Source organism: Macrobrachium nipponense, chromosome 6 (assembly GCF_015104395.2).
Source record: "Macrobrachium nipponense isolate FS-2020 chromosome 6, ASM1510439v2, whole genome shotgun sequence".
NCBI lineage: Eukaryota > Metazoa > Arthropoda > Malacostraca > Decapoda > Palaemonidae > Macrobrachium > Macrobrachium nipponense.
Genome location: NC_061108.1, coordinates 89277111 through 89292110, shown reverse-complemented (window position 1 = coordinate 89292110; position 15000 = coordinate 89277111). Strand labels below are relative to the sequence as shown.

The window sequence follows — 15000 nt, the reverse complement described above, 5'->3', positions numbered from 1 at the left end:
CTCTCTCTCTCTCTCTCTCTCTCTCTCTCTCTTTCTGACATAATCTCCTTTCTAAACATTTGCCACTCCCTCATTCATTCGGCCATGGAACTATCTTAAGAATTATCACTAATACTTTGGTGTTTCAATTTGATCATTTATATCAGTTACGATTACATTTATCAATGAAGTTATTGTTTTGAAACCTTAAATGAAATCTTGAATCACAGGCTTTTTTTTAAGGTAGATTAGTTTATTTCTAAGGAATTGTTCTTCCAAAAAGCTTTTAACCGTGGATGGTCATTTTTGGGCTAATGAGACTTTTAAACAAATATACTCTTCAATAATAATAAAAAAAAAATCTTAAAAATGTTCGTCATTTGGATTACGACCATTATATACATTCGATTACTGATCTTTTTCTGATGTAAACATGATATGAAAATTAATCCTTTCATAACAATTGGTTTTTATTTTCAATTCAAAGGCAATGGAAAGGCAACTTATTGGCAACTTGGCTAAGCCAACGCTAGAGGAAAAATAATAAAACGAAACTGGAATTAATTAAAAGTAGTCGAGTTGAGCTTTGTACATTTAGGAAGCTTTTATCATCATTATTAGAACTATAAAAAAAATAGTAACATCAGCGGCAATTTTACCACAGTAGATTCACATCAACCATGCATTTGATGTCTAGACCATTCCCTTATTACGCTCCTGATTGCCTGTTGATAAGCCAGTGACAGGGCTGGAAACTCAGTCTCTCTCGAGAGTTCACATAGGTAGTATGTATGTTCCACCTCTGAGTGATACTATTGAAAGACGTATCTCTCAAGAGAGGTGGAACATACATCCTGCCCATGTGAACTCTCGAGAGAGACTGAGAGTCTCCAGCTCTGTGATTGGCTTATCAACAGCCAATCAGGAGGTCGTAAGGGACTGGCCTAGACATCAGATGCACGGCTGATGTGAATCTACTATAGTATCATAATGATAAATTTTCCTTTTACAGGAAGAGCTAGCGGAGCATTACTTGGAGGAATTTTGATTGAAAAAGTTGGTGGATCGTTAACATTTATTATCATGGGCGGAGTTCTCTTCGTCTACACTGCTTTGTACATCACCGTCAACTGCACAGTATACAAATGCAGAAAAATGCCAAATGAAGGTAAGAATGTTACTTATTTCTATATATAATTAACTGAGTCTTGACTATGAGAAAGACCGAAGTCGGCAAGAATGAAAATTTGATACTTCACGCTATGAACGTATTGACCAGTCCCTTATTCCTTGTGAGATAATGACGTCACTAAACAGGGATAGACACCGAGCATTCCGAGATTTCATAAATTCTGATAGCCAATCGAGTTCATTTTTAATTGAATATCATCTTAGAAACGCTTCCCATCATTTGATGAAGGCCTTCCATATTTCTTCATGGTTTTGCGAGAGCGGTAATTCAATTGTTCCCCATTGTTTGAATATCAATCAGCCATATCTTCATCATTGTACGTTATGTATGAATAGAACTGAAATATGTATACTCTCAGTTTGACAAATAATTAATTGGACCTTGATAGCTCGACTAACGGTATCCAAATTCACACTTTGTGATGATCTCGACAAAGGATTGATTGCTATGTTGGTTAACCAATCTGGCCATTAGCTTTACTACACGTATACTCGTAGGTGACCTTCTTAACAAGAGAAGCTGCATTTGTATCCTGAGCTAGAACAGATCACCATTGGCGCGTTTCGTTAAGGACAATCACTTCTACATATGTGTGTGTGAGCGCGTGAATGTTTGTGTACCGTTCATGTACCTTGCTCAGAAACTAACAGACTACACATTTTGCGGACATAAGAAATATGCGAAGCCAGAACCGATGCATATTGTTAAGCAGTATGATATACTGAAAAGGAAATGCAGAATTTAATTTTCATTTATCTGCACTCTTAGGAACCAATCATGATCGTTTGCAAGAATCCAAATGACGCAGAGAAAAATGAAGAGGCAAAATTGACAAGTGACAACACACCCAGCCATGACGTCGATGCAACAGTTAGAGGAGAAGAATGAAAATCATCAAAAGGAACAACAATATAAATACTATGAAATCGCGCTGAATACCTGTAAATCAGACAAAAATACTTCTTAGCAGCTCATTCAAAACCTAATATGTTTATCATTCTTGATGTGTTTATCATTTCGAGATTTTCATATGACTTGTTTACCGTCTATAACCATTTAAGGAAGTATTTTTCTTATGCCATTAATAAATAATCTTTCTTATAACCTTGGAAAAGCATCTTTTTAATTAGCAGAGCAAATTTTATATATATACAAAAGATTTCCGACGGCCGGAAGGACCTATCTGGATCATAAAATATATATAATATATATATATATATATATATATATATATATATATATATATATTATTATATATATATATATATATATATATATATATATATATATATATATATATATATATATATATAATATATATATTATATATTATGATCGATGTGAAAGCTGAATTGTTATTCCAATTATTCATCTTACAAATATTTTTTTTCTACCGAAATAAGATATAATGTCTAAACTGGTTCACTTAAGGTAGATTCTTGGATGTGCCCTATTCTCACGAGACGTTAGTTTGGCGGCCGCTGATTGGCTGGGAGCTGCTACCTCCCGTTACCAGCCAATCAGCGGCCGCCAAACAAAACGTCTCGTGAGAATAGGGCTCATCCAAGAACTACTTAAGTGAATGCCAGCTATAGTAAAGTACACCTTGAGAACTTAGAAATCCTCTATTTATTGTGTAACGCAATTAAAATAGGTCTCAAACTCAAAACCATTACCATTAGATAATCCGGAATAAAAGATATTCATATTTGCAACGTTTAGTATCTGATCATTATTCAGTACACAAAAGATAAAAAGTACAGTAACAATTGGATTTTTCTACACCTAAATGGAAATCGCTGTCACTTTGTAATTAAATGCACCAATTAATTGTATAAGCTGGCTTAATAGATACAAAATTTAATTGCATTACATTTTAATTCGCATCTCGTTATTACAACTATTGTTTGATAATAAAAGTTAATTTAACATTTACAGTTGTTAAAAGCACGGGGAAAAATTCAATCCACGTACCTCTAATTACCTTCAGTTATGAGATGCATTCACAACACTGCGGCGTAATTTCTCTTATTATCTCTCTATCTATCTATCTGTCTATCTATATATATATATATAATATATATATATATATAATATATATATATATATAGATATATATATATATATATATATATATATATAATATATATATATATATAAAAGGTTCAGGAGGTCCATTGATACTTCACATGAAGGCCAATATTTATTTAAAACGTTTCGCACATCATCAACTTTGTGCATCTTCAGTCTGTTAAAAGAGAATTGCATATATTAAAAAACTAAAAATAAGGATTCACAATAGTAATCATGTTAAAATGCAATAAAAATATAAATAGTTAAAAAAGAGGAGAAGAACCACTGAGGTACCAACCAAAACTAGAGTGAAAGGAAAGCAAGGAATGATTTTTGAAAGAGCCAGGTCCAAGACGTTGACTATGCCAGATGTAGAGGTGAAGCCGAGGTGTTGTTTATTCAATGGGGGAACCAGTCTTTTAATAATTAACGATTCCAAGGTAGTCAGGTGGTCCGGGTCTTTAGTGTAACCTATTATTGAGAAGTCCTGTTTCGATACATTAATTTTGCAATTTAGCGGCATGATTCTTGATATTAGAAAATTCAGGATTACTAATTCTTTTGACCTGTTCTATAACTGAAACCCATATGGCTGCAATATCTCATCTGCAGTAATCTTCGAGTAGATCCTACGTAAGTAGCAGGGCATCCTGCGCATTTGAATTTATATACAAACGGTTTGGATCTCATAAAGTCTGCAGACGATCTTTGAAATAAAAAGCGAGCCAATTTTGCAAGGATTATTTGAAATAAGTTTAATTTTGAGACAAGGCATTTCTTGTTCTATTATTTGTGTGAGTCTGAGAGAAAACTTTCGAGTTAGTTCCATATGGAAAATCCCCCCCCCGATGCATTACATTAGTTTCTTGGGACATCCATTAGCGGAGGAGGTGGTTGGTATAGTTACCTACTAATTATTAATTATATTATGTACAATGTCTTTGGATAAGAGTTTTTTTTTGAAAAAAGGTTATTAAAAATTCCATTTCGTTATGAAAAATTTGCCAGTTGGATGAGTATTTCAAAGCTCTATAGACCAATGTGTATATGGTACTAAGTTTGAAGGTTTTCTGACAAGAAACTATGAAGTTATTGGCTAATCCCGTGAACGTCTTTTTCCGATATACTGCAGTCGTGAATTCTGAATTTACTCTAGAGACAAGGATGTCCAGAAATGGTAATTTGTTTTCATTTTCATCATCTCCATTGTGAATTTGTAACTGTTAGGATTTTGTTAACGTTAACGTTAAATGTTTCCAAAAATTTTGCTATTTGCCATTGATATCTAAAAAGTGCAAATGTGTCGTCAACATATCTTCTGTAATACACTGGTTTACAAGAAATAGGACAATTATCTAAAAATTCTGTTTCCAAATATGACATAAAAAACTTTTTTATGTCATATTTGGAAACAGAATTTTTAGATAATTGTCCTATTTCTTGTAAACCAGTGTATTACAGAGTATGTTGACGCACATTTGCACTTTTTAGATATCAATGGCAAATAGCAAAATTTTTGGAACATATTAACGTACAACATCCTAACATTAAATTCACAATGGAGATAGAAAATGAAAACAAATTACCATTTCTGGACATCCTTGTCACTAGAGTCAATTCAGAATTCACGACTGCAGTATATCGGAAAAAGACGTTCACGGGATTAGCCAATAATTCTATAGTTCTTGTCAGAAAACCTTCAAACTTAATACCATATACACATTGGTCTATAGAGCTTTGAAATACTCATCCAACTGGCAAATTTTTCATAACGAAATGGAATTTTTAATAACCTTTTTTTCAAAAAAACTCTTATCCCAAAGACATTGTACATAATATAATTAATAAATTAGTAGGTAACTATATCCAACCACCTCCTCCGCTAATGGATGTCCCAAAGAAACTAATATGCATCGATTCCATATGTAACTAACTCGAAGTTTTCTCTCAGACTCACACAAATAATAGAACAAGAAATGCCTTGTCTCAAAATTAAACTTATTTCAAATAATCCTTGCAAAATTGGCTCGCTTTTTTATTTCAAAGATCGTCTGCAGGACTTTATGAGATCCAACGTTGTATATAAATTCAAATGCGCAGGATGCCCTGCTACTTACGTAGGATCTACTCGAAGATTACTGCAGATGAGATATTGCAGCCATATGGGTTTCAGTTATAGAACAGGTCAAAGAATTAGTAATCCTGAATTTTCTAATATCAAGAATCATGCCGCTAAATGCAAAATTAATGTATCGAAACAGGACTTCACAATAATAGGTTACACTAAAGACCCGGACCACCTGACTACCTTGGAATCGTTAATTATTAAAAGACTGGTTCCCCCATTGAATAACAACACCTCGGCTTCACCTCTACATCTGGCATAGTCAACGTCTTGGACCTGGCTCTTTCAAAAATCATTCCTTGCTTTCCTTTCACTCTAGTTGGTTGGTACCTCAGTGGTTCTTCTTCCTCTTTTTTAACTGTTTATATTTTTATTGCATTTTAACATGATTACTATTGTGAATCCTTATTTTTAGTTTTTTAATATATGCAATTCTCTTTTAACAGACTGAAGATGCACAAAGTTGATGATGTGCGAAACGTTTTAAAATAAATATTGGCCTTCATGTGAAGTATCAATGGACCTCCTGAACCTTTTATGTCTACGCTCCTGTATACCTCCTATATATACATATACATATACATATACATATACATATACATATACATATACATATATATGGGCGTACACACGTCAGACGTGTAACTGATGGGAAGATACAAATACAGGAGCATGAATTGTTTTTAGATCTTTCTCAATAACGAACTATTAGAGAAGTGCTGATACCTAATGTAATCTTCTCTTTCCACGATATACAATTTAGATTTGTGACCAGACACACTGGTATTCTTGAAAAAAAAAATATGTCTCAAGCTATATTTAACTCAAGTCTCAGAGCTGAACGGAGATGCCAGCACACATTGTTTATGACTGTTTTTGTGTATTTGCTGACCGCGAATATCTATGCAAACATTGTTGCTGTTTTAACTTTCCTTAAGCCTCAATTTCAGCCAAAGAACTGAAATTATCTAAATTCTATCCAAAGTAATTAAAGGGAAGAAGAGTATTAGTATCTTAGCAAAGGATGTCTGGCTTCAGGTACTTATCGCTATCTTTAAAGTCTTATGTTAGATAAGGAATAATGTCAGATAACGCTTAATCAATAAAATTAAGCTTATATAAGATATTCTGAATTATTTACTGTGAATAATAAACCAAGAAAAAAACTAAAAATTTAATAATAAATTCTACAGTTTAATTTATAAATTCATTTTCTATCAATCTGCTGTGAATATCCTTGCTTCCTGGTTTGCAACAGGTAATCCCAAACCATACGAGGTAGAGGGATGGTGCTGGCCCTGCTGCCAACTCACAGTTTCAGAATAAATCATGAGAATCTGAAATGAGGGAAATCCTAATGTAAGAAGGGACTCCTAATCAAATTAACTTCATAAAATTTCATGTAAAACTTAAGAAATGGACTTAAGTAAAATATATATATTTATAAAGTAAACCTGTAAATGCTCAAGATCAATGCAAATATATGGGCATGTCCATTCAAAAACAATGAGGCAACGAAACACGAGATTGAGAGGCTAAGCAAAACTATCTGGGATAAACAAGTAGTTACTGGGTTAACCCGGCAGACCATAAATAGAATATTATGGTTTGAAAAATATAAATTACTACCTGGTAAATATAAGTAAAAGTACTATGCTAGCTCAAGAAATATTAAAGTTGCCTTTAAATGAAGGCCCAAAAGACGGTTATATAATAAGCCTACTTGGTAAATATAATTACATACATGGGTACCAATCAAATATGATTCTCTGATAAATTCCATGGGGAAATTCTGTTAGGACATTATTGTTCAACAATAATTACTGAAATTGAAATCGCAAATGACAAGCACCAAACGAAATTTGCAACGAACCTTCAAGTTTTCAGCTATCCTTTCTAGGTCCAAATTAAGCCGAATAGTTGTATTGGCAACTAGATGACATCGGTCGGCAAGTTGTTCTTCGTGGAAAATGGTGGTGGCCTAAGGTGGATAATAGGCAGCATTATTCTCCTCCCCACCCTCGGTACATGGGCCAGGTCACATATACATTTTAGCTCTTCATAGTTCCTTTATAATGCACTGCACGAAAGATTGGTATGATCGTAATAACGATCTCAAAGTCGCGCTGTGCTAGGTAGTGGTCACGTCTTCACTGTCCCTCTCCTTCCGAGCTACTGCTGCTCCAAGGTATTTTGGGAATGGAGTCGAAGCTGGAAGATAACCAAACTAGGCAGTAACTAGTTACAGGGTTAACGTAATTAACTACCTTCGTTGCTGTTTGCTTGATGCTTGGTATAGTTAAGTTAAAGGAAAATCAATTTATCAAACATTTATTTAAATGACGGAAATGCATATATTTACCAAGCAATTACAATAGAAGAACAAGGACACCCAACAGCAAGATATAACTAATAATAATTAATGCTTATTTTAGAGCACAAAGAAGCAATAAAAGCAAACTACATGAAGAATACAAGACTAACTAATAATATTACTCAAGATAATGAAAATCTCTTCAATTAATGAGAAGGAAAAACTAAGGATAAACATAACTTTCCAAACATAAGATTATATACATGCTCTTCACTCAGTTCCATGACCTTTCCTTCCATTTAAGAATAATAACGTAACTATACCGAAAAAATTGGTTAAAAAAGTTGAAACGCTTGGTTAATAATATGAAGGACTAGGCTCTCGAAGCGTTAGTTGGTATTTGCAAATTTTAAAATACGTAGGGAAAAAAATAGGTGTAATAAGAAGACTCAAATTATTCGATGAAATAGGAAAATGTAAGAAAGACTACCGGCCACTAATTCTATGAATAAAAAATTGATTCCATTGGTTTGAAATTGTTCTTCTTTATATGAAATATATGACACTCTAGAAATATAAGAATACCATGAACAAACATTATTAAAAAAAATTATAGTCATATTCGGTAGCAAACACAGAAAAATAGTAAGCAAATAATGATACGAAGTGCATGTAAAATCAAAATAAATGTGACAAAAAACTTACCACATCACCAAGTAGTAAATAGAGAGTTCTGGTGCCTAAAAAATGAGTTTATACGCCTCGTAACCCTAAAGAGCATCAATCGACAAGACTTGAGCTTAATTACTACTACTACAACTGAGCAAGTCCGAAATCTACGTACAACAAAATACACAGAGATAAAACCACCCAGTATGTTCCACATACTAGTACATAATCTAAGTTCCCGGTTTCATCTTGGAGATATGTATGAAAAAACCACAATCGCCATCCATTCACTGTATCTACCCATATATATATATATATAGGTATATATATATAGATATATATATATATATATATATATATATATATATATATAGCAGGTCAGTGAGTACACATATAAAACCTCCAGGGGATGTCCATGATACAACCGATTAAAACTGATAATTTATTCCAAGAAACGTTTCGCACATGAAATTCTCTGTGCATCATCAGTCTGTGAAAGATAAAGACACATTTATAAATAAAAACAATAAAAGTGTGAAAAACAGAAATTCACATATATTAAAAATAGTCTTAAAATTACATAAAAGAACAAAGTAAAAATGAAAAAACAGGTTAAAAGAGACTGCTTAAACACCAACCGTTCATTGTGAGGAGAGAAGATGGAATGAACTAAGACAAGTTAAAAGTAACGACTTCAACTATGCCAGGTGCAGAGTTGCTGAGGACGTGTTACTGTTAAGAGAGGGAAACAAGCCTCTTGATATATAAAAGACTCAAGCGTGGTTAAATGGCCAGGATGTTTGACATGGTCTATTTATTATGGAAAACTGTTCTTTTGTACTTCAATTTTGCAATTAAAAGCATGATTTCTGATGTTGGAAAATTCAGGTTGTTTTATTCTCTGACCAGTACGAAAGCTGAAGCCCAAGTGAGAGCAATATCTGACCCTTAACAGCCTTCGAGTTGATCCGACGTAAGAGCCCGGACATCCAGGGCATGTAAATTTATATATAACGTTGGATCTCATAAAAGGCTGAAGGCGATCTTTATAGTTAAAAAAGGATCCAATTGTGCAAGGATTGCTGGATGTGAGTTTGACTTTAAGGCATGGTATCTCATGTTCAATGATTCGTTTAAGGCTGGATGTAAATTTCAAGTCAGATATATAGGGGATTGTGACATAAAATAGTCTTTTAGGGACATTAAAATTAGGTATTGGTGGCTGTAAGAATTTCGTAAGTATTTTGCTGATGGTTTTTTGAACAATGTCGAGTGGAAACGAATTAGATTGAAGAAACCTAACAAAAAAGTCATTCCCACGTGGAATAGTTGCCAAGACGAAGAGTATTTCAGTGCTCTATTAACCAAAGTGTGAATAGTATTAATTTTGAAAGATTGTTGACACGAACTATAATAATTGTTAGTCAGTCCAGTAAAAGTACGTTTTCTATAGACCGACGTGGAGAACTCAGAGTTATTCTGGTAATTTTCAAATCTAAAAAAGGTAAACAATCATCGTTCTCTACTTCCATTGTAAAATTCATATTGAGATGAAAGTTCTTAATATACTCTAAAAAAGAAGAACTTTGCCATGGGTGTTGAAACAAAGCAAAGGTATCATCAACATATCTACGATATAATGAGGGCTTAAAGTTAGAATCACATCGGTTTAAAAACTCAGACTCCAAATGAGACATAAAAAAAAATGTGCAAAAATGGGCCTAAAGGGAACCCATGCAACTCCATGGACTGCGAGTAGAGTCGCTGATTAAATACAAACATCGAATCTTGCACTCCAAGATCGAGTAATTGTTTAAAAATAGCCCGATTAAAACCATGGAAATTTGTATCATCATTAATAAATATTTTGTTAAGTATAATATTGATGGTTTCATTAAGAGGTACGTTGGTAAATAGAGACTCAACGTCAAAACTAACCATATAGTAATCTCCATCTTGTCTGGTAATCAATTGTTGAAAGTCATATCCATTTTTCAAAGAGTATTCATTATTACTATATTTAGATAAAAGTCCAGCTAAAAATTTTGAGATAGAGAAAGAAGGATTGTTATAAGCAGCCCTAATTGGTCTTAAAGGTAGGTCAGGTTTATGTATTTTTGTTTGCCCATAAAGAACACTAAAAGATGAACCAGTGACGAACAGTTGTTGATAAGTTGTTTCATTTATGATGTTATCATTTTTAATTTTCCTTAGAAACCTGTTAATCTTGTCTTCTCGCTTATATATATCAAGAAAGGAAGGTTCGCCATGGACCTCAAACTTCGAACTGTCAGACAAGATAGTTTCCATTTTTTGTACATAATATTCTTGTTTAGAATGACCACTCCCTTACCCTTGTCTGGTTTACATATAATTATGTCCTCTCGTTTCTTCAAATTCAATAGTACTCTCAAATCAGCAGGGTTAAAAAAAGGTGTCCAATTGGTTTTTAGATGAACATATGTTTTATGGACCAAATTACAATTTTTTTGTTGGAGGTTAGCTATGTTTTGATTGCATTCTAGCCTAGTTAACCTTTGAAACATAATTTAAAAAGGTAAAAAGAACCTGGCATAGTTGGGTCTAAAGGATGGAAGGCAAACGTCTAAACCAAACGAAAGTAAAAATTCTTCTCTTTTAGATAAAACATAGTCAGAGAAGTTAAAAATACATTCTTTGTTAGACTGGAATTCAGGAATAACGATACCGAGATTCAAAAGTTTTCTTTGGTGTCTCGTAAAAACATCAGAGATCTAGTTGTTGATAAATTTACGAAACATTCTTTGGTACACTGAGCGATCTAACATGGATAAATCATTGTACAATAAATGAGTATGCGACATTATAGCTAGGTCCAAAAGAGCTAGGCCCAAAAGAGCTAGTACAATAGAGTTAGTGCGACAAAATGGCTAGTTCCATAATAGCTAGTACCAAAATCGCTAATGTGACAAAATAGCTAGTTATACATTTGAGCTGGTAAAAAAGAACTGTTAACCAAAATAACTAGTTTTAAGAAAATGGAGTGTTATTTCTACTTCATTTTTTCTTTTAATATTTTTCTTATCTATGGAGAAAAAAGTTAGTAGTATTCCAACTTTCATCATGGAAGTTATAAAGTCAAGGAAAGGAAAAGATTTACTTAGCTACGATGGATATTTGTACCGAAAATATACAACGAACAAAACCAGCCAGAACTGGAGATGTGTAATGAAGGATTGTAGAGGAACATTGAAAACTGCGCCGAACTACCAAGAAAAGTGTGAAGTAAAAATTGGACAAGAACATAATCATGCCCCAGATCCCGCGAGGCAAAGTGTTAGAATATCTTTAGGGAAAATGAATGAGCAAGCTTCAAATTGTAGTGCACCACCACGAAGAGTTATTGCTGCTGTAGTACAAGAGCTGGATGACGAAGCAATGGCTAATGTCCCTAAAAAAAGAGCGCTCCAAAAACGTATTCAACATAGACGTAAGGTTGAAGGCCATTTTTCTGAACCTTTATCAATTAACGAATTGATAATTCCAGAAGAATTTAAAACTCTTACTATAAACGGAAATACAGAACCCTTCTTACTGAGTGATGTAACAAGCGATTCAAAACGAATAATCATATTTGCAAGCCAGCATATACTCGATCAACTTGCTAATTCAAATATATGGATGTGTGATGGCATTTTCAAAGTCGTTCCTAGAATATTTTATCAATTATATACGATCCATGTTGTTAGAGAAAACTTTCTTTTTCTCTGTGTTTATGTTATGATGCCTGATAAGGCTCAGTCAACGTATGAACGAGTATTTCAGATTTTGAAAGACAAACGCCCAGACTGTGACCCTGAAAACGTAACCTTAGATTTTGAAAAGTCTGCTATCAATGCTTTCATGACAGTGTATCCTGATGCGAACATAAATGGATGTTTCTTTCATCTATCACAGTTAATATGGAGAAAAATACAAATTACGGGATTATCAAATAGCTATATATCTGATGCCAACTGCCGTCTTTATTGCAAGATGCTGGCTGCTTTGGCGCATCTAAATCCAGATGAAGTGACAGATGCATTCGAAGAGCTAAATGAAGACCTCGAACGTCTACAATTGGATGAAGAAATGCAAATATTATATGACTATTTCGAAGACACATACATTGGTAGACGACAGAGAAGAGGAAGAAGAATATCCTTATTTCCCATCGAATTGTGGAACGTCCGGGAAAGAACACAAAACGACAGAACAAGGACAAATAACAAGTTAGAGGGATAGCATCGTGCTATTCAGGAAATGTATGACACTGCTCATCCAACCGTATGGCGCTTTTTTCAAGGAATTAAAAAAGAAAAAGCACTTCAGAGAAGCGATCTAATTGCGTATATCAGTGGGCAGCAATTACCGGTCAAAAGAAAGACTAAGGAAATTAACGATAGACTGAAAAACTTGATTAGCAAGCACACAAATAATGATATTAGATATCTACTACAGATTTTTTACGAGGAATAAGCTATAACATAACATATTAAAGGTTAAAGTTTTATTTATTTTTTAACATTTTTAGTTAAAAATAATAAATATGATGAGACAGAATAAAATTTATTTTTTACTTTCTACCTCGGTAATCAACGTAAACACACACACACACAGTTTTAGCAACACTACATTTTCTCGAAACAAGCTATTTTGGTAAACAGCTCTTTTTGAACCAGCTCAAATGTACTACTAGCTGTTTTGTTACAATAGCGATTTTGGTACTAGCTATTTTGTCGCATTAGCTCAATTGTACTAGCTCTTTTGGGCCTAGCTCTTTTGGACCTAGCTCTTTTGGATCGCTCCCCAATATTGGACCTAGCTCTTTTGGATCGCTCCCCAATAAATTCTTCAATTGTTGAGTAGTTACAGTTAATTGTTCAATCGTGCAAAGTTTACAATCAATTTCATTCTTGAGTAAAGTCTTGACCTCATCTTTGTAGAACTGGGTGTTGTACAGGGTGGATTTGTACAATCTAAAGCGGATGAACTTCGGAGTAGTGTCATTAATTTGCCAGTATTGAAGAAAATCGAGATCAGCTTTGGCCTTCTCCAGTCTAAGGGTAGTATTCTCTAGTTTTCTTGAAGTAGATATAGTAATGGGCGGATAACGGTGCTTCAGCAGTTGAGAAAAGTGGTGAATTCCTCGTAGTCGAAGACGAAAGGCGAACAGGAGGACGAAGAAAAGTTTCCGTATCATCGTTGGAGAGACACAGCAGATCAGTGAATACACATATAAAACATCCAGGGGGTGTCCATGATACAACGATTAAAACTGATAAATTTATTCCAAGAAACGTTTCGCACATGAAATTCTCTGTGCATCATCAGTCTGTGAAAGATAAAGACACATTTATAAATAAAAAACAATAAAAGTGTAAAAAACAGGAATTCACATATATTAAAAATAGTCTTAAAATTACATAAAAGAACAAAGTAAAAATGAAAAAAACAGGTTAAAAGAGACTGCTTAAACATCAACCGTTCATTGTGAGGAGAGAAGATGGAATGAACTAAGACAAGTTAAAAGTAACGACTTCAACTATGCCAGGTACAGAATCGCTGAGGACGTGTTACTGTTAAGAGAGGGAACAAGCCTCTTGATATATATATATATATATATGAATGTGTCTTTTACTGCATACCAACTTATTCAAGTTGCCATCATACATTTCGGACAAAATGTGACAATAATATTTATAAAACATGTGCATGTGTAACAAATACGACGTCGGGTTTGGTGGGCATATCCAGTGTGTTCCGGCAAATACGCCCACCAGACTTCATGCAGACATAGGAGATAAAAAAGCCCAAAACAGAAGAATATGACTTCTTCTTCATCGGGTCAACGGTTATTTCCATACCACAATCGTCGCAGTGCTACATCTCCATATGCCTTGTAAATAATCTCGTCAAATATCATTTCACCAGTGAGTAGGGATTCAAAGAATCTGTAATATATGGTTGTGACGCCGTTATGTAGTGTTTTACTGGCCGCCTGTTTGTCTTCATATATATATATATATATATATATATATATATATATATCCTATATATATATATATATATATATATATATATATATATATGGGTGTGTGTGTGTATGTATGTATGTATGTATGTGTATATATATATATATCTATATATATATACTATATATATATATATATATATATATATATATATATATATATATATTAGTTGATCGACGCATTACCTGTTGGTAAGTCATCTTTAAAAACTTTTATGTGGGTATTATTGGGCATATTAGGTATGCAGTCAAGCCAAATAACGTAGGATAGACAGATCTTTTCAGAGGAATCCCCCAGGACGTCTGAGTCGCCAGAAAGAAGAAAAGACTCTCTTCCTCATTGTACTTATTACTCAAAAAGAAGATGCCAGCATGGTTTTTATTTAGCGGTTGGAGTGAAAGGTCTAAGAGTTATAAGTGCAAAACGATTATTGTATATGTTAGGAAATAAATTGTCCAGTGGTCTCTTCGGCACACTATCAATAAAGAATTGACTTGGTAAAAAACGTTGCCTCAACCGTAACATTTATTGAACAATTAAAATGACGCTTGAATCGTGTTAAATGTATTTACATCTCATCCTGACTTAACTCTCC

General features: G+C 33.6%; 2 protein-coding genes across 3 annotated transcripts in view; both read left to right on the top strand.

Annotated features, from left to right (window-relative positions):
- Positions 1–2354, top strand: part of LOC135216740 (uncharacterized) — a 14243-nt gene extending 11889 nt beyond the window's left edge. For both annotated transcript variants that reach the window (XM_064252210.1, XM_064252209.1), the window contains 2 exons: positions 992–1147; positions 1940–2354. In XM_064252210.1, the coding sequence (XP_064108280.1) occupies positions 992–1147; positions 1940–1974 (191 nt within the window). In that variant the 3' untranslated portion in view covers positions 1975–2354. The remainder of the gene's footprint in view (positions 1–991; positions 1148–1939) is intronic.
- Positions 1–15000, top strand: part of LOC135216023 (uncharacterized) — a 61335-nt gene that overhangs the window by 23602 nt on the left and 22733 nt on the right. The window lies entirely within an intron of this gene.